The sequence below is a fragment of the Hemicordylus capensis genome, chromosome 5 (genome assembly GCF_027244095.1).
Source record: "Hemicordylus capensis ecotype Gifberg chromosome 5, rHemCap1.1.pri, whole genome shotgun sequence".
Lineage (NCBI taxonomy): Eukaryota > Metazoa > Chordata > Lepidosauria > Squamata > Cordylidae > Hemicordylus > Hemicordylus capensis.
Window position 1 is genome coordinate 173520001 of NC_069661.1, and position 22643 is coordinate 173542643.

Genomic DNA, 22643 nt, shown 5'->3' on the forward strand with positions numbered 1-22643 from the left:
ATACTTAATATTTTCTTTTGGAAAGTAACTTGTGCTGTATTGTAATGATTTCTATTTGCTTCTGGAGCACAACTCATGCTCTTCAATTATTTTTCGCTGATAGTGTAATTATTAGTAAGAATAGGTTTTGGTTATTTTGTGTTCAGTTTTCGGATAAGCTTTCAGCTTACCTTCAGGTGAAGAACCTGGCTTATGAGAATATGCAGAGCTTTTCTTGCTATTTTCACTGTTGACAGACAAGCTGGATTGAATTTTTCTGTGCATTTTTTGGGAAACCGGTGATGGAAATTTTCTGCTGTCTGTTGCTACAGGTTTGACTCCATTGTGAATTCCGCTTCCATTACTCAGACCTGCATGGCCATTTTGTATTTTGCCACTCTTTTCCTCACACTTTTTGGGTAGTGAAACATTTGGTTGGGGCAAACGCTGAGGTTGTGCTATAAAGAGAAGAAGAGAAAAGAGTTAAAACAGTTAACTGCTGTTTTGTTGTGTTTTTCTTAATATTGTTTTTCAGTTAATCTGTTTTCAACTTATCTTAAATACAACACTGAGATTATATTTATACTGAAGATGTGGGCTACAGGTGCTTAAAACAAACATTTTGGCATCTGTGCAGAGCAAGTTCTTTATTCAAAGACCACAAGTTTAAAAACAAAAAATCTTGCATTTGTATTTATAGTCTACTTTCTATAATAGAATCAAAGCAGTATACAACATGAAAAAAATAATTACAGAAAAATCACAAAAGACTTTAACGGATTGTGATACTGTTGCACCATTAAGAACAGACTTCAACAATTTAAAACAGCAGAAACAGCACTCAAAGTGTGCTGATTAAAAAAATAAAAATCAAAGCCCCTCTAAAACTGGGAAGGGGAAACGGTTCAATCTCCCAATGAGGCTAAGTCCACAGATGTAGGGATACCACAGAGAAAACCTTGCTGGTACCCACCACTCAAATTAACACCAGCACAGTAAATTGGGCCTGCAGAAAAACAGGAAACCAACACAGTCAGCAAAATAAAAGGTCAGTGTGATGACTATTCCTTCCAAAATTAGGGCAGTCACATTTCTCAGTAATGTTATTTCAAAACCATCTTCAAAGACAATAGTCAGTTGGGATGCATCTAGAGTCAAGCTAGATGACTTTGGGAGATCTCCAAAAGGATTTACCAAAGTTTACTTTAAGTAAGTAAGTAAGTAAGTAAAGCAGCTGCCAGTGTGGATGAACTGGATTGGCCTGCAACACTGGTGTTTCAAGTGGGGTTTTCACTCATTCAACCCTCAAGCAGAAGTATATGACAAAGGTCCTTTCTCTAAGGAGTCAGCTTCAACATCGGAGTCCCTCCTGCTCCTACTCCATGCTGTAACAAGCAGCACTTCCTAGTAGCTATTCCCTCTATCTGTACCTTTCCGTTGTGTTGCTGTGTTATTGTTGCTGACTGTTGCCTCATCTCTACTATAGTTCCACATACGTTGATACAACTGGGATGAGAGGAAGGGTAAACAGTTTCCCTTCCATCATTTCCCAGTCTAAAATATCTGTCTACCCGAAGCTATTTGCCCCATTAGGGCAAGCATAGGGATACTCCAGTGGTAGCCCTGGTTTGCCTCTCTCTCTCCCTACCCCTCCTCCTGCCAACTCAAGTCTGCTCAGCCACTGTGCTCATAATTCTCTTTCTCTCTCCCTTCCTGCTGCCACACTCTCTCTCTCCCACTGCAACTATGGCCACCACACTCACTCACTCCCCTCCTCCTTTTGCTGCCACTTTCCCTCTCACTCAGCTGCTGTGGCCACCACACAGACACTCACTCTCTTCCTGTTGCCACTCATGCGCTCCCCACCCGCGGCAGCTACTGCTCTCTCTCTCTCTCTCTCTCACTTCTCCCCTTCTGCTGTAACCGGGCATGCCGTCTCTCTCCTCTTGCTGTGGCCAGGGCCACTATCCTTTTTCTCTCCCCCCCCCTCCATTGAACAAGCTTTCTCAGCAGCTGCAGCCCCCACTTTAAAAATATAGACCACAGCTTTAAAAAGGAAGCTTCCAGAGATCCTTTCACGGATCCTCCAAGTCATCTAGTTTGGCTTTAAGCAAAACTATATAGAACACAATATGTGAGACTTCTATTTAGGCATGCTGAATAGATTAGAGTAGTGGTTGCCAAACTGGGAACCTCCAGATGTTGTTGAACTACAACTCCCATCAGCCCCAGCTACAATTCATTGTGACTGGGGATGATGGGAACTGTAGTTCAGCAACATCTGGAGGCTCCCAGTTTGGGAACCACTGGATTAGAGTTTGATTCTCTGTTAGTAAAGTTGGTGACTGTACTTCGGCTCTTATCATCCCCCTTGATCAGTCGGCAGTTTTTGTTTTACTTATTGTAGTTTTTAGCACAGTTGTTCTAATGGTTTTAACTGCTTAATTTTATGTAAACTGTCTTGAACTGCTAGCTGAAACACAATCTAGAAATAAAGTAAACAAATATTGTGGCTTAAGTTTAAACCTGTATTTTCAGAATCCTGCTTTGGTTAAGGCTACTCTGCTTAATCTCATCTGGCCTCATAGCTCCAAGGTTTCTATTGTTTAATCTGAAATCTTCAAAGTAATTTTGAAGTTGAAACCCAGGTGTCTTGCATTTCCTTGTGGCAAATAACATTTCTCTCTCAAATAACATTTCTCTCTCTCACACATACACCCTGTCCCTTTTGGTTTAAGACCAGTCTTGACCAATTTTATTTGGATCTGAGAGCCAACCCAAAAATTGAGATCACAGGTAACATACCTAGAACAGGACTACCTGGGACAAATAAGATAAATAACTGTATCTTTGAATATCCTAGCCTAGGTTAGATTTCTAAGCACCATGGCTTCCTGCGACCTGAGATTTGTAATTTAAGATAAAGTTAAGGCACATACAAATTTGTTCTGTGATCCAAGGATGGAATTAGAAGTTGTTGCTCTTCCTTTTGAGTGCCATGTAAATAGTAGTCTCACAGATCTGGAACTAGGGGGGAAAGTGCCAGTGCTGCTGTAGCAGCATTCTAACACCACAGCTACGGCAATCATGCCAAGATGGTGGTGGTGGGGATTTTCAATGACCTCCTCTTCCCCAAGAAGTGCTCTGTGCTATGCAAAAATAAGTCCCTCAAGGTCATATTTTTGTGTGGCACAGAGAACTTTCAAGGGAAGAGTGGATATCAAAACTCTTCTCCACCTGCACAAATGCCCACACAGCATTAGCCTGAAAGTCATCTGCAACATCGGCACATTTCCCCATAGCACCAACACTTTGGAACTCATGGTGTCAGCCCCTATTTCTTTCTGTAGAAAACCAAACATCATCAATTGCCTATACAAAACAGGACTTCACCAGCAGATCTTAATGCTTGCAGGGCTCTTACGGGTGAATGCATGCTAAAAATGATCAGGGCCTGGAGCACTGGGGTTTAAAATACCTGAATTGGTGGGGGGGAAACTAGCAGCCAATAAAGAGTTTTATATTATCATGGCATCTTACAGTTATCAATAGATGGGCAACTGGTGATTCTGGACTGTCATCAAGGTATGCCCCAGAATATAGTGCATTACAGTAGTTAACCTGAAGTCAGAGTATTCAGTTCATTTTGTGTCATTCATAAACCCCTTGTCTATACAGCTACCAGTATATTCAAAGCAAAGTAAAAGTTAATGAAAGTTTTAAAATCACATTAAGAAAATTTAAACACACTACAATCAACAAAAACACACTGAAAAGGCGGCAACATAAGAGCAAAAGCAATAGAAATTAGACTTCAAATGCCACCTGTCTCTAGTGCCCTTGACTCATATAACCATTTGTGGTGGGCCATACAATAGGGCCTCTGGAGCCAATCAAATGGCATAGGCAGGTTCATAGGACTGAAGGCAGTGCCATCTGGTAACCTGGTCCTAAACAGTTAAAAGGCCTTAAAAAGGTCATTACGAACAATGACATCGGTTTCAATTGAAACCAACAGGCAACCAGTGCAAATGATACAAAATTGGCATAATGTACTCTGATGGTCAAGCAGCAACGCACACTCTGACAGTCATATTTTGCGCCTGCTGCAGTTTTCAAATCTGATTTAATGGCAGCTCAGCATAGAAATCATTCATAGAATCATAAAATAGAGCTGGAAAGGACATCGGAGGCCTTCTTGTCTAACCCTGCTCAGTGTGAGAGCCCACCACTGCAAAAGGCAAAGTAATCCACTTAAAACAGCTTTTACAGTTAGGTTTTTCTTAACATCTAGCCTAAATTCCTGCCTTCAGGAGCAACAGAGAGCAAGTCCACTCCTTCTTCCATGTAACAGCTTTCAGATATTTGAATATGGCTCTCATATCTCCCCTTAGTCTTCTCTTCCCCAAACTAAACATATGCCACCCCTTCACCATTCCTCACAGGAGTTGGTTTCCAGACACCCTCATCATCATTGTTGCCTTCCTCTGAACCCATTCCGTTTATCAACATCCTTCGTTAAGTGCAGTGCCCAGAACTGGACACATTGAGGTCTCACCAGCACAGAGTAGAGTGGAACGATTTTTATGATCTGGACATTATGCTTCTGTTAATTCAGCCTAAGATTGCATTCACATTTTTAGCAACTGCATCATACTGCTGGCGCAAGTTCAACTTGTTGCTCATAAAGACACCTAAGTTCCTTTCACATGTACTGCTGTCAAGCCAGGTCTCCCTCATTCTGTACTTGTACTTGTGATTTTTCTTACCTAAATGCAAGACATCACATTTGTCTCTGCTGTACTTCATATTGTTGGTTTTGGCACAATATTCAAACCTGCCAGATCAGACTGAATCTTGACTCTGTCTTCTAAGATCTTGTAACTGTCCAGTCTGGATGTAACTGAAGTATGTGTGACTGCCTGATCTGTTTTCTCTAGATATGGCTGCAATGGACAAGCCAGTTAATTTGGTAAAAAGTGCTTCTGGCCTCTGGTGTCATCTGAGCAGTCAGGGACCCAGATGACGGCACACTTGATCACTCAGGGGAACTACAACCCTGTCAAATTATACATCTCTACATCCAGATCAGCAATATCTCAACCAACAGCACTTCTGTCTTGTATGGATTAAGTTACAGCTTGTCTCCTTTCACGCAGAGGTGATCCAAACACCAGTTTAGGGAATCTCACAGATCCCTAAAACGTCATACTGGAAATGAGAAATATATCATCACTAATGACATTTTAGCAAAACCTTCAGAACACTTTGTGGGCATCTGGTTAGCCACTATGAAAAACAGAATGCTGGGCTACATATATCATCTAGCAAGGCCTTTCCTATGCTCTCATTACCTCTTCCAGCAATTTCAAATAAATGTTAAAAAGCATAGGAGACAAAATCCACAGGATGGAACAGCAATGTCCACTACTACTTTCTGGGAATAACTCTCTAGAAAAGACCAGTGCCACTGAAAACAATGAGAGACAGTGGCCAGTTGTTTTCCTTCTGTCAGTGAATGTGACCCCCTGAGAGGAAAGTGGCTTGAATAGAACAGGCAATTCCAAGACACTGGGTCTACAAAACATCCCACCATAATAATTTAAGTTTTGTTGGAACTGGGCTTCAGTGTATACACCATCATCCATTTTTCTTGCCTGCATTCTCAGGTGGATTAACTGACTTATTCATGCAGATGTTATTAACAGAGGCTAACCTGACTTGCAGTACACACCTCCAATATAAATGCTGTATTCAAGACACAGCAGAGACTGCTATGTATCTGCTAAACGTTGAGCAAACTTTTCACAGCAGGCTACAGATGATTCTATAGATTCACTAGATGGCATTTGAAAATTTACAGCCAGAAAAAGCTCCAATGAACAGCACTGCACAGATGCAATGCTAGCAGAGTACCATATTTTCTGGTAGAAACGCCACATCAGCGTAAACACCGCACTAAAGGGGAAAGACTGGAAAAAATAAACCCGCAAAAACGCCACATTGGTGTAAACGCCGCAGCTAGAGGGAATCATCATCATACATTATATTCTCAGCTGTGCTGAAGAACAATTAAAATTTTACTGCTACTAAAATTGTACTACAGCTATGCATTGCAGCATAAATCACTGGTCACCCATATCTTCGTCATTCTTAACACAATGAAAGGAAATGAATACAAACAAAGGAAATTAAGACATAGATGCTGAACATATATATTTTAACACATCACATTGCAGAAGTAATTTCCCATTTCACTTCATAGGAAACCTTTTATTTATTTATTTATTTACACATCACATTGCAGCAATTGTTTTTATTTATTTACTTACATACATTTCTATGCTGCCCAAAACTTGTGTCTCTGGGTGGTTTACAATTAAAATTTAAAACATCAAATCACTTAACAATTAAAATCATTTAAAATATTTAAAAAATCTACAACATTTAAAACCCAGCATTTTGAAAGAAAGAAAGAAAGGAAGGAAGGAAGGAAGAAAGGAAGGAAGGAAGGAAGGAAGGAAGGAAGGAAGGAAGGAAGGAAGGATTTTTTTAAAAAGAACCATAGATCTAATTAAAAGCCAGGGTGAATGTCAGTGCCTTTTTAAAAGTTGTCAGAGATGGGGAGGCTCTTATCTCAACAGGGAGCACATTCCAAAGTCCAGGGGCTGCAATGGAGAAGGCCCGTTCCCGAGTAGCCAACAGGTGTGTTGGCAGCACCCGCAGATGAACCTCTCCAGATGATCTTAACAGGCAGTAGGGCTCATGGCGGAGACGACATTCTCTTAAAAACCCAGGGCCTAAGCTGTTTAGGGCTTTATAGACAATAAGCAGCAACTTGTATTTTGCCAGGAAATGTTATCGGCAGCCAGTGCAGTTCTTTCAACACAGGAGTAATACTGTCTCTCCTAGATGACCCAGAGACCAACCTGGCAGCTGCATTCTGAACCAACTAGTAGTTTCCCGACTACATACAAAAGAAGCCCCACATAGAGCGTATTACAGTAATCCAGCCTAAAGGTTACCAGCATATGTACTACCGTTTTGAGGTCGTTCATCTCAAGAAACGGATGCAGCTGGCGTATCAGCCGAAGCCAATAAAAAGCACCTCTGGCCACTGCCTCAACCTGGGATACTAGGGAGAGGTTCGGATCCAGAAGCACCTGCAGACTGTGTACCTGTTCCTTCTGGGGGAGCATGACCCCATCCAGAACCAGCCAATCAAAATCGTCTCCGAAGTTCAGAGCCCACACAATGGGTACTTCCGTCTTATCTGAATTCAGCCTCAGTTTGTTATGCAGCCCATTACTGCCTCCAGGCAGGCATTTAGGGATGTTATGCCTGCTCCTGATGATGCTGACATGGAGAAATCGATGTGGGTGTCATCAGCATACTAATAACACCCTACACCAAATCTCCTGATAATCTCTCCCAGCAGCTTCATGTGGATGTTAAACAATATCAGAGACAATATGGAGCCCTGAGGGTCACCATACAAAAGTTCAGATTTTGAGGAACAACAGTCTCCAAGAGACACCATCTGGAATCTGCCAGTGAAGTAGAAGTGGAATCATTGCAGAGCAGTGCCTTCCACCCCCAGTCCCCTCAGATGTTCTAGAAGGATGCTATGGTCAACAGTATCGAAAGTCACCAAGAGATCCAGAAGGACCAACAGAGTCATACTCCCTCTGTCAATTCCCAATTGAAGATCATCCATCAGGATGACCAAGGCAGTCTCCACCCCATAGCCCTCCCGAAAGCCAGATGAAATGGGTCTAGATGATCACTTTCCTCCAGGACTGCCTGGAGCTGGGAGGCCACCCACCTTCTCAATCACCTTGTCCAGCCATGGAAGATTGGAGTCAGGCCTGTAATTGCTTAACTCTGAGGGATCCAAGGCAGGCTTCTTCAGAAGTGATCTAATGATTGCCTCCTTAAGAGAAGGAGGCATACTGCCCTCCCTCAGAGAAGCATTTATGATACCAGGCCCTCTATAACAGCTTTTTTGCCAGATTTTATAAGCCATGCCAGGCAAGGATCAAGAGGGCAGGTGGTAGACCGCACAACTCCAAGCAACTTGTCCACATCCTCAGGGGTCATGAACTGAAACTGATCCAGGGTCATCACATAAGGGGAGCTGTAGACACCTCGGCAGCAGACTCTGTTACAATTGCGGAGTTTGTATCTAAGTTGGCCCGAATACAAGATTTTGTCCAAAAAAAAAATCCCTCATTTAAAAGGTCACAGTGAGTAATTGTTGGTTCCAAGTACTGATTCAAGGGGGAAAGGGTGCACTTTAGCCCCTTCACAACCCCAACAATCGGAATACCAACAGAAGTTCCAGGCTATCCCTGGCCCCCAAACTTAGGTACACACATTCAATATGGTCAGACACTTCGACAGGGATCCTAGCAAAGGAGATATTGTTCTTATAGACCCGCCCACGTCCCCTCCCTTTCTCCTCAACAGAGTACCCTGGAGGGAGAAGTTGGGACCAGACCAGGCCACCAGCCTCTCCCAACCAAGTCTCTGTAATACATACCAGGTTGGCCCCTTCATCCAGAATCAAATCATGAATGATTTCAGATATATTCTGGGCCGACGAGGCATTACAAAGGAGCAAGACGAGGTTCTGTGGGTGGTTGGCATTGCTTTCCAAGGTCAAAGAACTGGCAGGACAGCCAGAAGGGGAAGCAGCAATTAAGTTTCTGATTTCCCTTCCCCTGCCTGCTGACCTGTCAACGTTATTTCATCTATTTCCCACCACCACTGGGTAGCTGCCCCATAGTCACTGGATACAACCCCTGTCTCCACATCTCCAGATAGACACATTAAAATTCAACTCAGTCAGGATTTTTAGACAGAAGCCGAATTAAAATACCCACCCACCTTCACACATCACGAGGGTCCTGAGCCAAATAGCCTGGCCCTTGCTCTCATTATCCCCCCAAGTGGCCCCCCAAAAGAGTGACCCCCTTTGGTGTCACTCCTTCGGTGGCAACCCCACTGGTGATGAGCCCACCACCACAGGCAACGTTCCTATAAAGCCCAGAGCTAGGCAGCTGACCCCAGGAACTGCTGAGTCACCCACCCCTGGCCCTAGTCCTGCACACACTCCCCAGATGTTACCCAGAGGCAGCAGGCTGCAGTCTCACAGAGAGAAGCAGGCAGGTGGTAGCAGAAGGAGCCAAAAGCACACACTCTGTCTCTCACCCCGAGGGGAAGCATCTCACTGAAAGGGAAGCAGATGATGATCTTCTCACTTCTCTGCTGGGCTTCTTTATAATCTTATAAACCCTAAATAGTACTCAAAGAAAACCTTCGAACTTCAAATTATTGCTCTCTAAAATAAAAAGGTTTAACAAGGTCTCATCTAATTTTTCAAGATCATCTGCATCCTCATCATTTTTGTCCTCTTGTGAAGTGTTAGTTGCATTGCTTTCAGCATTTTCAGATTGTGTATTCCAGCTTCTGTGAAACCAGAAATCACTGGAAAAGTTTTTACCAGCTTTCCATGATTTTAAAACCCATTTTGCGACCTCACCATAGGTTGCTTTGTGCTTTTCCTGCCATTTGTGAATATATGGAGGCTTTGCTCATCCAGTTTTCCCAATTTCACATTAAAGTATGTTGTTCACGGATAAGTCTAAGGGCTGCAAGATTTTGGTCAAACCACCAGGAATCACAGCTCGTGTAGTTGATACCTTTTTGCATTCGTTTTTAACTGAATATAGTATATGCACACACATTGAGTCCATTATTAAAATGCCACATGGTTGGAAAAAAGCTCCTACCCCCCTGCCAAATTTCATTAAGCCATTCAAACATTATGGCTTTGCACATCCACCCTTTCTCATTAGCTCAAACAACATCTAAAGGAAAACTGCCTTTCGGGATAGTTTTCTGTTTAAAAAATTAGCATTGGTTTTAGTTTCTCACTGTTTATGGTGCAGGCTAATATGCACGTGAAATACATCTTCTTATTTCCGGTTGTCACTATGGAAACTGTTTTTTCTCCTTTTTTATTCGCAGTCCTATTCAGGGGACAAACACCAGTGGAACTTCGTCCATAATTATTTGGGATTGCACAAATTTCTCCCACTCAATAGCGTTTACAGCAAGCTTTTAAAATGCCAGTTCCCACCCACCCCACCCCACCCCGCCAGTCTGTCAGCAGCTGCTGTCCCATTGTTTTAATGCGCACAGATAAATTCTTTCACCTCATAAATCTGTAGCACCAGCACGGGCCACCTTTAGAGTCAGTTATTCCCATTTGTTGTGCCATTAATTTTGCTTGTAGGCGGATTTTCACAGTAGAGACCGGAAGTCCTCCCCCTGCCCCCACTTTAATCCATTCTTCAAAGTTATTCTCCATAGCTGGCCAGGCTGGAACACCACTTCTCCTTGCACGCTTTGATTCTGACATACTTGCCAGGTGGTCTTATTCTAATTTCCACCAACGAATGCAGCATTCATCCACTTCAGATTCATGGGCTGCAGTTCTAGCTCTGATCTGTTCTGCTCTTAGCACAACTGTCAGCTTGAAACTAGCAGGGTATTTCATATGCCATTTAGGCGCCATTTCCCCCCACAAATGGGTGCCAAAAATCCCGCCCAGAATCTCATGTAAACACCACATTGATGGAAGCACTTTTCTGGCCTGTTCCCAAATCCGTGCATAAACGCCGCAGACAGCAGTAAGCAACTTTTTAAAATGTACCCGCCATGACATTTCTACAACAAAATGTAAGTAAACTTTAGTTTACTTCATAGAAGAGACCATCGAGTGTTGTGTCCGTAATTACTATGGCTATTCCACCATTTGGGCTCTAGCCATCACCCCAATTACTTCATTTCCATTGCTTCTCAGTAGTCTATAAGCTGCTGAGCAGGATCCAATGAGCAGGAGAAGCAATCATGTCAACAGCCCAAATCAATTTCCTATTCCAGAGATCAACCAGGGCTTCAACAGGAAGGCTTGGCATATTAGTTGAAAACTCAAATGTAAACTGGAGACCAACTGAATTCAGCAGCCACTGGTATAGACCAGTGTTTCTCAACCGCCGGTCAGTGGACCGGTGCCGGTCCGTGACAGGTTGAGTGCCGGTCCGTGCCTTCACGAGTTAACACCTCCCTCCCTGAAAACCTCCCTCCCTGAAAACCTCCATGTTGTAACCAAAATCCTGAAAACCTCCGTGTTGTAACCAAAATTCTTCACATTCCAGCTGCCTTGCGACTGAGGAGATAGCTATTGGGGTGTGTGAGGAAGTAGTTCTTCCAATCACACACACCCCAGCGGCAGCGGGCAGCAGATAGCAAGCAGAGCGACGCCGTGGCCTGCCATTTGGCCCAGCACCGCTTCCCAACTGAGAGAGGCACGCCTGCGCAGTTACTGTAACCTCTCAAGCTGCTAGAATTGTCCTTCGAGGCTTCAGAAAACTGGCTTCATCGAAATGCTAGCGTCCTCCATCTGGCAGCCGCGTCTAACCCCAGTAGAACTGGAGTGGCAACTCTGCAATTTCACAAGTGAGAATTAAATCAGGTGGTGTTATGATTCGAGGCGAAGAATGCACATTTTATGGAGCTCTCTGTTGCATCGCGGACACATAGTATAGCTAGAGTTACCAACTCTTCAATGGCCGAAGTTGCTGTGCCTTTAACAGAAGCTTGTACTGCAGCAACTGGCAGTCATCACGTTCATCTCCATGCTATGGATTCTCATTTGCAGATTAAAACCGCTGTTAAGAGTAGAGCTGCAGAAACCGGCTGAATAGTTGGCAACTATTTCAAACGGCATGGGGGAACAACCAGATCAAAGGCGTGTGTCATGTGTGTAAGCTAGCTGTGCATGTATAGACAGCAGGCTTGGATTGCTGAATAGAGGTCTGTGAGAATTGCTGAAAAAGCCACCCAGAATTGCCGCCCATAACTTGATTCCATTTCATTCAGGCAGCAAAATCTGGAAACCAGAGAAACATTTCTTTCGCCAGGCAGGGCGTGGGGGGCGGGGGGGGCAGATGGTTCTGCTTGCAGCCCTCCCACTACTGTCACAGGGGTTCGGGTAGTGTGCCGGGTCAACGTGATCTCCATTTTTCGAGGCCAGCCTCAGGGAAAGGAACCTTGAAAGGAAAGCCAAAGAAACCGGCAGATTCCCGGCAAAAGCATCCCAGCAGCCGCCGAGACACCAGAAAAATAGAACTTGCTCCAGTTTGTGACCTAGGGATTTCCTTAGGAAAACAGGGAGGAGGAGGAGAAGAATACTGGGAATTGCTCCCCCCACCCGCCTCCGCTGGGCTATCGGGAGAGCAGGATATGGTAGAGAGGTGAAGAGCAGAAGAGTTTGCAACTGTCCGTTTCGCCTTCATCGGATCGGGTCTTACTGATAAGGGGGTGGGGGGAGAGTTCTGTATGTTTGTTTTATAAAGGTATACGTAAGTGGTTGGATGGATAAGTTAGCCAGAGTTTTTGATGGATTCACTAAGGGCAAAGGAGGAAGTGGAGAAGCTCTTAGCTCTTGGCCAGTGAGCCCAACCAATTTTGCTTTTTCTATGCCTCTTTACCTAGCTCCTTCTGCAAGATCTAAACAGCTTATAGAGACTTTCTCTCTCTCCCTCAAGCCAAACCTACCTATCCTCTTTCCATTTCTTTCTTTTTTAGCTTTTTCTCTTTCTCTCCCTCTCTCCCTTCAAACCTGCTCCATCCTCTTTTCCTTTTTCCATCCCTCTCTCTCTCTCTCTCTCTCTCAAGCCAAGCCTGCCCCATTCTCTTCCTCAAGCCAAGCCTGCCCTATTCTTTCCCTCTTTTTCCCCTGTCTCACTTCTCTCTTTCCTTCTTATAAAAGCCTGTGTGGTGAAGGATCAAAGTATAATCTTCTCATCAAAAATTAAGAGAAAAACTTCTCTAATTTTTTTCCTTAGAAGTGCTCTGTGTGATGATTTGGCAGAGGGGAAAGAAAGAACAATGCATTTTATTATTATGTATTTTGTACAGATTGTATTGTATTTATTTTATTAGAATTTTTAATTCAATTTATTTTATTTTAATTAAAATAATTAAAATAACCCATAAGCCAAGTCACGGTCAGTTTTGGCCCACCAGGTCATTTGAGTTGTGCACGCCTGTAGTATAGTACTAATAGATAAACTTGAAACCCCTTTACTAACTGCTGGTCTGGGAAACTGCACATGAAGAATGTAGCGGTCCTTGAACCTCCGCACGAAGAATTTAGCGGTCCTTGACTCCAAAAAGGTTGAGAAACACTAGACCATCTTAGTGAGACCATCCAGCAGAGGCTCCAGAGTTCCATGATTTGAAATCTTATCAGGTAATGATTGATCCTTTATAAGAGTCACTTAGATTCTTCCAACCACAGGTGCACAACTTCAACAGAACATCAAATCAAACATATTACCTACAGAATACACACAGTTAAATATACATTGGGGCAGCCTCATGGTAGTCATGGCAGCCATAAAAGTCTTGGACTGCACTTGATGGGTGGGCTGAAGCAGATACTGCGGTCCCCCAAAACCAACACTCTGGGAGTCTACAACATCACTTGGGGCCACCTCTTTGAGATCAGTCAAAGAGTCTATTAGACAACGGGGTGGATGATACGCTAAGATAATCCCCAGTCTGACCTAACATCAAGTACATATACTCAATAAAATATTTTTGCTGGATAGGACACATGGTTATAATGCTTCAAGGCGGCAGCAGGAAGATTCACGGCTCAAGAGTGATTCAGGACAGATAATCCCAGATGTCTGGAATCTATTCATAGTATTATACCTCTATCCATCTATATCTAGCCATAATATTATACCTTGAAAAGGGAAACTTTACAAATGTTTGTTCCTTTCTTCCCTTTCTGGCCAAATGGCTAATTAGGTACATGTAGATGGTCAGGCAAGTAAAAGTGTATGCTCTTTTGTAGACTTGTTCACAAGGCTGATAACTCATAAAGAATAGCAGTCATTGGTTAAGCCTGCACTTTAGAACTGAGGATATAACACCAAGGCTGTACTCATTCACAGAAGATAAATTCAATTCAAGCATCTCCTATGATACACCAGTAATACACTAACAAGAGGGAAATCCCCAAGCATTTTATTATAACTTAAAATATGATCGTTTTTATAGAATACTTCTTCCATAAGTACTTCAGGTGTAGTTGGAGTCAACTTAATCACTGACATACAACAGAACTCAACATTTCCTCTTCCAATAAAAGACCAATTTGTTCTTGTTCCATTTGTATCCTATGTAGGTATGGGTAGAGTAGTAATAATCTCAGGAATGTAAAAGCATCTTGCCCAGTTAACCTGGAAAGTAGATATATTACTTGGAAGTCTTGGATATAAGTTGTTACGGTTCAGCTATAACTCAGTTGTTGAGAGAAATGTCATTCTTTGTCAATAAATAAGGGGCAAGAACATAGGAAGAATTCTGTAGGCCTAAATGACAAAGTTACTGAACTGACAGTTATAACCTTTAGCGGCTAGCATCATGGAAATGATGGTTTGCAATTGTTTACATTTTAATATATGGCACACAATCACATTTTCTGTCTTAAATATCACATCTGTTCTTCTAATTAATGGACAATATGAAGTTCTGACAAAACAAGCCATGCAAGGTTATTTGTTTTAGTATTGTTATTTTTGCTAGGATCAAAAGATAAATTCTGCTCCCAAAGCACTCTTATTTCAGTCTTTTTTATATTAACATACAACTTTTTAAGCTGACTGGCTTTAGAGTATTCACATATGATATGTAGGTCAAAGCAAAAGTGAATAAAACCCCCACATGAATTAGTTATACCAATTTAAATTTATTTTAACTTTATTGATAATTTTTCACTAGGGAGACTTGAATCTTATGGTTAAAATACACTTGAAACCAATTAGGAGCCATATGACTGCATTCTAGTATAAAGAATAAAAAGCATTTGACAGTTTTAAGATTAAGCCACAACCACTTGGTTTAACAGAAATGTTTTTACCTTATTTTAAAAGGTTGTGTATGTCTTTAAAAAGAAGAAAAAGAGTAATATGGGAAATGACACAATGCTTTTTTAAAAACACAGCGATACCCAGGGACTCTCACTCTCCCTTTAATGATCCGCTGCTCTCATTCAGCTGTCTTTCTTTTTTTCAAATCTTTACATATGTGACAGCTCTCAAAAGTAGACCATAGACCATCTGGCATTTTCAGAGGTGTAACTTGTGCAAATTCAGCTCTACTGGGAACACAATGCTATCTTCTGCCTGTGTTATAAAAGATACAATAGAATGTAGAACTTATGAGTTGTTTTGAATTATTCATTTTTTGCCTGTATATTCAAGAAATTTTACAAACTCTGCATTTTGTACTACATAATCACATGCGTTAAAGGTACAAAGAAACTTTTTGACACCTCTTTTCTACAGAAAGATGGCATTTTGTTTGATATATGAACACTGAGTGTCTGTTATATCATTCTGAACAGACCATGTGCTACTACAAAAGACTCCATTTTATACTATGTATGAGTAAAATTTTATTCTTGTTATTCAGTAACTAATGCAATACACATCAATATTTCCAATACTAAATTTATGAACATTCAGCATCTTAAATTCATGATGGCATTGGTCACCAACACACACACACACACACCTCATAGAATCTTGCCTTCTTGAATATCTACAATGAATAGTCTGAAATATCCTAAGAAATATTCTGCTTCCTTGGTTAAAATGTTCTCGAGATATAGCAAAATCAGTAGGATTTAGGTCAATGTTTTATACAGTGTTAATACTAGTGAATTTTTACCAAGAATGATAAGTATTGGATTAATGATTCAATAGAATGAATCACTTTTGATAGAAAACTAGCAGATAATGTAGCCAGTAATAACTATACATGAATCTGCTGCTGTAGAAAAGCAATAAAAAGGCAATATATTGCTACAGCATATAATCTATTAGCATGTTTCACTGCAGCACTGTCACTGGTCTCTTCATAAAGCACACCTTAATATAATAACTTTTGTGTTACTTAACCAACTTTACACAGTAATTTAATTGTGAGGTTACTCGATAGCATAAAATTCTTTCAGTATTTTAACATGTATTTATTACTAAGATTTTGGAGACTTGGAACATAGTGATTATGCACATCCGTTAATATTTCAAACTCACTGCGATTTCTAGCTGACAAAAACGCTTTGCTTGAATACATTTTGTGGATTGTAGGCAGGCAGGTAGGTAGGGGTGTGTGTGTGTGTGTGTGTGCAGACAAAATACATTTCATTGAGTATATAAAAACATATTTTTACCTATGAATAAATGCCAATAAAGACTGTGAAATGCATATGGCAATATTTAGTTCTCAACCAACTGCACACGACTATTATAACTCCTATATTTACTCACAAAAAAACAAACAAAATAGCTTATAATAGCCTTAATCCAAATGAATTATTTTGAGCTTGATTTAAATATTTTAATCTGTTATGTTCAAGAAGGTTGGAAATCGTTTTTTTCTGAAATAAAATATGAATATATGAATAATTAGCTTATGTCTTTTTTATGAGTGAAAGTAACATTTTCTATTAAAAGATTTGACAAAGCTAATTACAGAATACAAGAACAAAGGTTTACCAAGCATAGGAAAATTATCCTATTAATAGTCGTTATTTAAGCCTTTATATAGTGCTTTTTGAGTGTCAAAAGCACCATGTACATTATCTCAGAAATCCTAACCACCATACAGAGTAGACCTATACTTTATTGTATCAGATTCCAGCTGAGGTGGTCCATTGCCTTCCCCAACTGCCAACACATAGATACCTGGACCATTTGCTCTGAGAGGAGGAGAAAAGAGACAGAAGAGCCTGGGGAGCCACCACTTTCCAGCCCACCCCCCACACCAGGTTCTAGCTGAAGTGGTCCTTTCCTTCCCCAGCCACCACCACAGAGGACCATTTTGTTCTTGGAGGAACAGCAGATATTCCCAGCTATCAGATGATGTGGTTTAAGAGTGCCAAATGTAAACATTTATTTCCTGAGAGACTTTTTGTTGGTTACTGTATAGGATTTTATTAATGCTTCAACATAAATTGCTTTGGGAGGTTCATCTGATAGATGGAAAAAATAGAGAAAGCTGGCAGAGAGATAGGTCACTAGGCATGTTTGCGGCTAAAGAGGAGAATTTGAATGGTAGATGTTCAGAATAAAAATCCCAGCCATACAGGTGAAACTCGAAAAATTAGAATATCGTGCAAAAGTTCATTAATTTCAGTAATGCAAATTAAAAGGTGAAACTGATATATGAGATAGACGCATTACATGCAAAGCGAGATAAGTCAAGCCTTAATTTGTTATAATTGTGATGATCATGGCATACAGCTTATGAGAACCCCAAATCCACAATCCCAGAAAATTAGAATATTGTGAAAAGGTTCAACAGTCTAGGCTCCAGGTGTCCCACTCCAATCAGCTAATCAATCCATAACACCTGCAAAGGGTTCCTGAGCCTTTAAATGGTCTCTCAGTTTGGTTCATTAGGAATCACAATCATGGGAAAGACTGCTGACTTGACAGTTGTGCAGAAAACCATCATTGACACCCTCCATAAGGAGGGAAAGCCTCAAAAGGTAATTGCAAAAGAAGTTGGATGTTCCCAAAATGCTGTATCAAAGCACATCAATAGAAAGTTATGTGGAAGGGAAAAGTGTGGAAGAAAAAGGTGCACAAGCAGCAGGGATGACCGCAGCCTGGAGAGGATTGTCAGGAAAAGGCCATTCAAAAGTGTTGGGGACTTTCACAAAGAGTGGACTGAGGCTGGAGTTAGTGCATCAAGAGCCACCACACACAGACGGATCCTGGACATGGGCTTCAAATATCGTATTCCTCTTGTCAAGCCACTCCTGAACAACAAACAACGTCAGAAGCGTCTTACCTGGGCTCAAGAAAAAAAGAACTGGTCTGTTGCTCAGTGGTCCAAAGTCCTCTTTTCTGATGAGAGCAACTTTTGCATCTCATTTGGAAACCAAGGATCCAGAGTCTGGAGGAAGAATGGAGAGGCACACAATGGAAGATGCTTGAAGTCCAGTGTGAAGTTTCCACAGTCTGTGTTGATTTGGGGAGCCATGTCATCTGCTGGTGTTGGTCCACCGTGCTTCATTAAGTCCAGGGTCAACGCAGCCGTCTATCAGGAGATTTTGGAGCACTTCATGCTTCCTTCCACAGACGAGCTGTATGGGGATGCTGACTTCATTTTCCAGCAGGACTTGGCACCTGCCCACACTGCCAAAAGTACCAAAACCTGGTTCAATGACCATGGGATTACTGTGCTTGATTGGCCAGCAAACTCGCCTGACCTGAACCCCATAGAGAATCTATGGGGCATTGCCAAGAGAAGGATGAGAGACATGAGACCAAACAATGCAGAAGAGCTGAAGGCCGCTATTGAAGCATCCTGGTCTTCCATAACACTTCAGCAGTGCCACAGGCTGATAGCATCCATGCCACGCCGCATTGAGGCAGTAATTGCTGCAAAAGGGGCCCAAACCAAGTACTGAATACATATGCATGCTTATACTTTTCAGAGGTCCGATATTGTTCTATTTACAATCCTTGTTTTATTGGTTTCATGTAATATTCTAATTTTCTGGGATTGTGGATTTGGGGTTCTCATGAGCTGTACGCCATGATCATCACAATTATAACAAATTAAGGCTTGACTTATCTCGCTTTGCATGTAATGCGTCTATCTCATATATCAGTTTCACCTTTTAATTTGCATTACTGAAATTAATGAACTTTTGCACGATATTCTAATTTTTTGAGTTTCACCTGTACATCCGACATTCTGCCTTTGTTATCTGTTTGTACTCAATTAAGAAATACTGCATGGTATATTAGATTATAAGCCTGTAGGTAGAGACTCTTAATTTTTCCTCTCTCTTTTTTTGGTACAGTGCCTAGTACAACACTATGCTGTTTTTTTTGGTAGAATATTTTAAAAGCAGTATTAAATTCTGCAATTTGGGAAGCAACAAGATGTGCAGTAACGATCTCATTCTCCAAGTGTATTTAAATTATTTTATTCCCCCATTTTAAAAAGTCTATTGTCATAATTAACTATTAAATGACTCCGCTATAGAATAGATATACCAAGATTTGCTCTGTAAAGAACATCCCATAAGCAATATTCCCTGTAAAAGGAAATCCCTAATGTTATTGACAACTCCCCTCAGCATCACCAGCTGCAATTGCAATAAGCTGCAATTTGGCTGGGGATGGTGAGAGTGTAGTCAACATCTGGGATTCCCTGTTAAAGGGAACACTGTCCATAAACAATTTTAATAATCAAATACAGTTACAGATTTTATTTTAAGGAAACACCCACATCTTAAGGAAACACCCATATATTTTAGGACTCCACCCTTGGATGAACTTGGAAAGGGGATGAGAAGGAATGCATTAGAACTTTGGTTGACGAGCGGTGTATAAATATTTGTTGTTGTTGTTGTTGTAGAAGAATAAGAAGAATCGTATGAAAGGAAAGAAAGTTCAAATCTCTCACTACGTCACCCTTTCATTCATTCCTTAAAACATTTCCTCAAACTCAACACTTCTTTCACGGAAGAAGAACTTTGGGGAAATCTATACAAAAATATTCGACACAACTAGGTTTTCCACATTATCTTCTTTGAGTGGGAAAAGTTATACTTGGATCAGGAAACTGTCCCCCCACCCCCTGCCCCCGCATAATGCTATAAGATTCCTCAATTCCCTACTAAAGATGTTCAGAATGTTTCATCGGCTAAACAGGCTGTTTCAAGTGTTTCAAGCTCGGAAAAGAACACCCTTTAAATAAAAGGCCTGTTTTGAGCTCAACTGAAAAACCCTGTTTGGATCAAAACCAACATTTCAAACACCAATATGGAGGCCTGTTTTTCCCTTGCTGATTGGTTTTCTGGCACTGACTTCCGATTGGCTTGCAATCTCCTTGCTTTTTGGTTGGCTTGTTCTACAAATCAAGTGTTTTCCTGGGCAACTGTGCCCCCGTTAATGGGGGGGGCAGAGGAGGGAGGGGAGAAACAAAAAGAGGGAATTTCAAAATGTATTCAAAGGGACTGGGAGGTAGAAATAGCCCTTATGCCTCTCTTGAAGAGAATACATCAGGAGAGGAGGAAGGTAGGTTTAATTTTGTAGTTTTCTCTTCTCAACACTGAGTATAATATGCTGTGCTTTTGCTGCTATGTTCATGAACCTGCTCTGGGGTATTAGCCAAACACCCTAACTTTTTGGGCTTATGTGAGGAATCAGCAAATATAGAGGGAGCAGTTCATTACAGTGCTAAATTTGTGCAAAGCTTTGGTCTGGAAATCAATGACAGAAATTGTGATACAATGCAATCAGGTTTATTAAGAGTAATAAAGATACAGGATTGCAGAAAGATTGATTAATCAAAAATAAGCAATACAATATATTAACTAATTAGACTAATTTAAATCTCACGAAAAGGTGTTTTATTTCTGAATTAAAATCAACTCAAGACTGACCAGAGAAAAGTTCCTAGAGAGAGATAACAGCTTTAGACTGTAAAGAGAGCAAGGAACAAGAGGGTTTGGAACATAGGCTGGTTAGCATACCTGAATCCTTCCAGTGGGGTTCTGTCACTCTTGAAGCTCAGCACATGCTGAGGGACCTTTTCTGAAAGACCAGGCAGGAATGTGGGGTGCAGAGGCAAGCGTGCCACTCGTGAGCCAGGAAAAGTCTGCGGGTGGTCTGATATCAAAGCACCAGTTACCTAATGCAACCAAGCATGGTGCACAGTAAAACCTGCATACAGGTTCAAACTGGAGACTGGAAGTGTAACGGGCACAAGGTCCAAGGCACAGGAAGATGGAATAGCCAATGACAAGAAAAAAGTGCACACAAGTGGTGGTTCTAGGAGAAACGCGCACAGATTGATGGAGTAGATACACATAGGCAGAAACCTGCCTATGGGCCATACATGGACCACACCTCTTTGCTGATGAAGGTGACATATGTGATGGACAAAAGAATACATGTTGTCCTGTAATGTGAACTGTATGGGCTAAGGGTGAATGAACGGACTTAAAATTCATCTGCTCACCGGGAAAATCCTCCCAGGTGCAAGGTAAGAATTTCTTTAGCAGCTAACAATCTCTTCCTGACAACCTACGTCAGCCCATTAGCACTGGTGATTGCTAGGTGGGAGTGAGACAGCTTTAGTCTATGTTTTTGTACAGGCAATTAGCACTGCTAAAACCAACAATGGAAGTTTTAACTATTTCTTAGGAAATAGTTATTTAAACTCACGTCTGCTTCAGCCAAGTAATCTCTTTTGTGTATTTACACAAAGAGGAGTTATGGGGAGCACTGCCCAGCCTTGAATTTTGCACTGTTGACCTGTGGATTGCTACCTCAGACTGCTTGTGCCAAGTAGCTGGCTTAGGAATTTTCCATATACAGGCAGTTGGATCAAAGTAATGCTACTGTGAATCCCAACCAAGTTGGAATCTGCAAGCCTGCAGATCCAAAGTACAGAGTGGGGTGCTTCTTGTAACCTCCCAAACAAGCTGTTCTCTTAACAGCTAAAACTATGCTTTTGCTATATCTCAGATTGACAAAGCCAGAACTTGGTTGCCTGCCTTCCTTGAGTTGTGGTTTGATTTGTTTATGAGATGTGTTGTAGAGAGAAATGGACAGTGGCAGGTGTGTGTGTGTGTGTGTAAGTAAGTAAGTAATATTTCTTGGTGATTGCTGTGATGAGCTCCATGTCTGGCCTTAAGACTAACTTGTGCTTCACTCACTGCTCTGGCCTGCTGTGCAATCTGCGTTGCAAGATGTACTCAGTTAAAATGTGACAGAAGTTGCTCTAGTTGAGCTAATGGCTATGCTTGTTGTTAAGTAAGTGTGCTTCTGCAGCAGCTGTTGCAATGCTAGGAATGTAAGGAGTTCTAATTGTGTGTGAGAGAGAAACATGTGACAATGACGTTACTGCAGTGTAGGCACTGGCTGGCAGTGGATTCTGGGTCAGTGAGGACAGCTGGTCTTGTGGTAGAAAGCATAAATTGTCCCCTTTGCTAAGGGGCATCCAACCTGGTTTGCATTTGAATGAGAAACGTGTGAGTACTGGAAGATATTCCCCTCAGGGGACAGGGCTGCTCTGGGAAGAGCATTTCCATGCTTGCATGCAGAAGGTTCCTAGTTCCCACCCTGGCATCTCCAAGATGGGCTGGGAGAGTCTCCTGCCTGCAACCTGGAAAAGCCACTGCCAGTCTGTGTAGACAATACTGAGCTAGATAGACCAATGGTCTGATTAGGTATAAGGCAGCTTACTATGTTCCAATCATTCTTTTTTTGCTATTTTGGACTGTGTTTGAAATGTGTGTTCTGTGTTGAGAAAGACAGAACACTTTTACTGTGCTTCTGCAGAGTTTTTCAAGGCAGGGTTGAAAAATGCATTGCAAATTGCAATGCAAAACTTGTCTGTGATCCTATGGGGGTTTGGGGAAAAGGTTAAAAATTTGTTCAAAATAGCCTGCTTGCCCACTTCTTTTGTAGGTTGGGTGGTATGTAGCCCCATCATGCCATACCACACAATGCACCTTGGTGTCCCTAGGAGATACCCATGGGGAA

At 41.6% G+C, this 22643-nt stretch overlaps 1 protein-coding gene across 5 annotated transcripts in view; it reads right to left on the bottom strand.

Annotated features, from left to right (window-relative positions):
• Positions 1 to 22643, bottom strand: part of MDFIC (MyoD family inhibitor domain containing) — an 81028-nt gene that overhangs the window by 16121 nt on the left and 42264 nt on the right. For all 5 annotated transcript variants that reach the window (XM_053257226.1, XM_053257228.1, XM_053257227.1 and 2 more), the window contains one exon: positions 171 to 437. In XM_053257226.1, coding sequence (XP_053113201.1) covers positions 171 to 437 — 267 coding nt within the window. The remainder of the gene's footprint in view (positions 1 to 170; positions 438 to 22643) is intronic.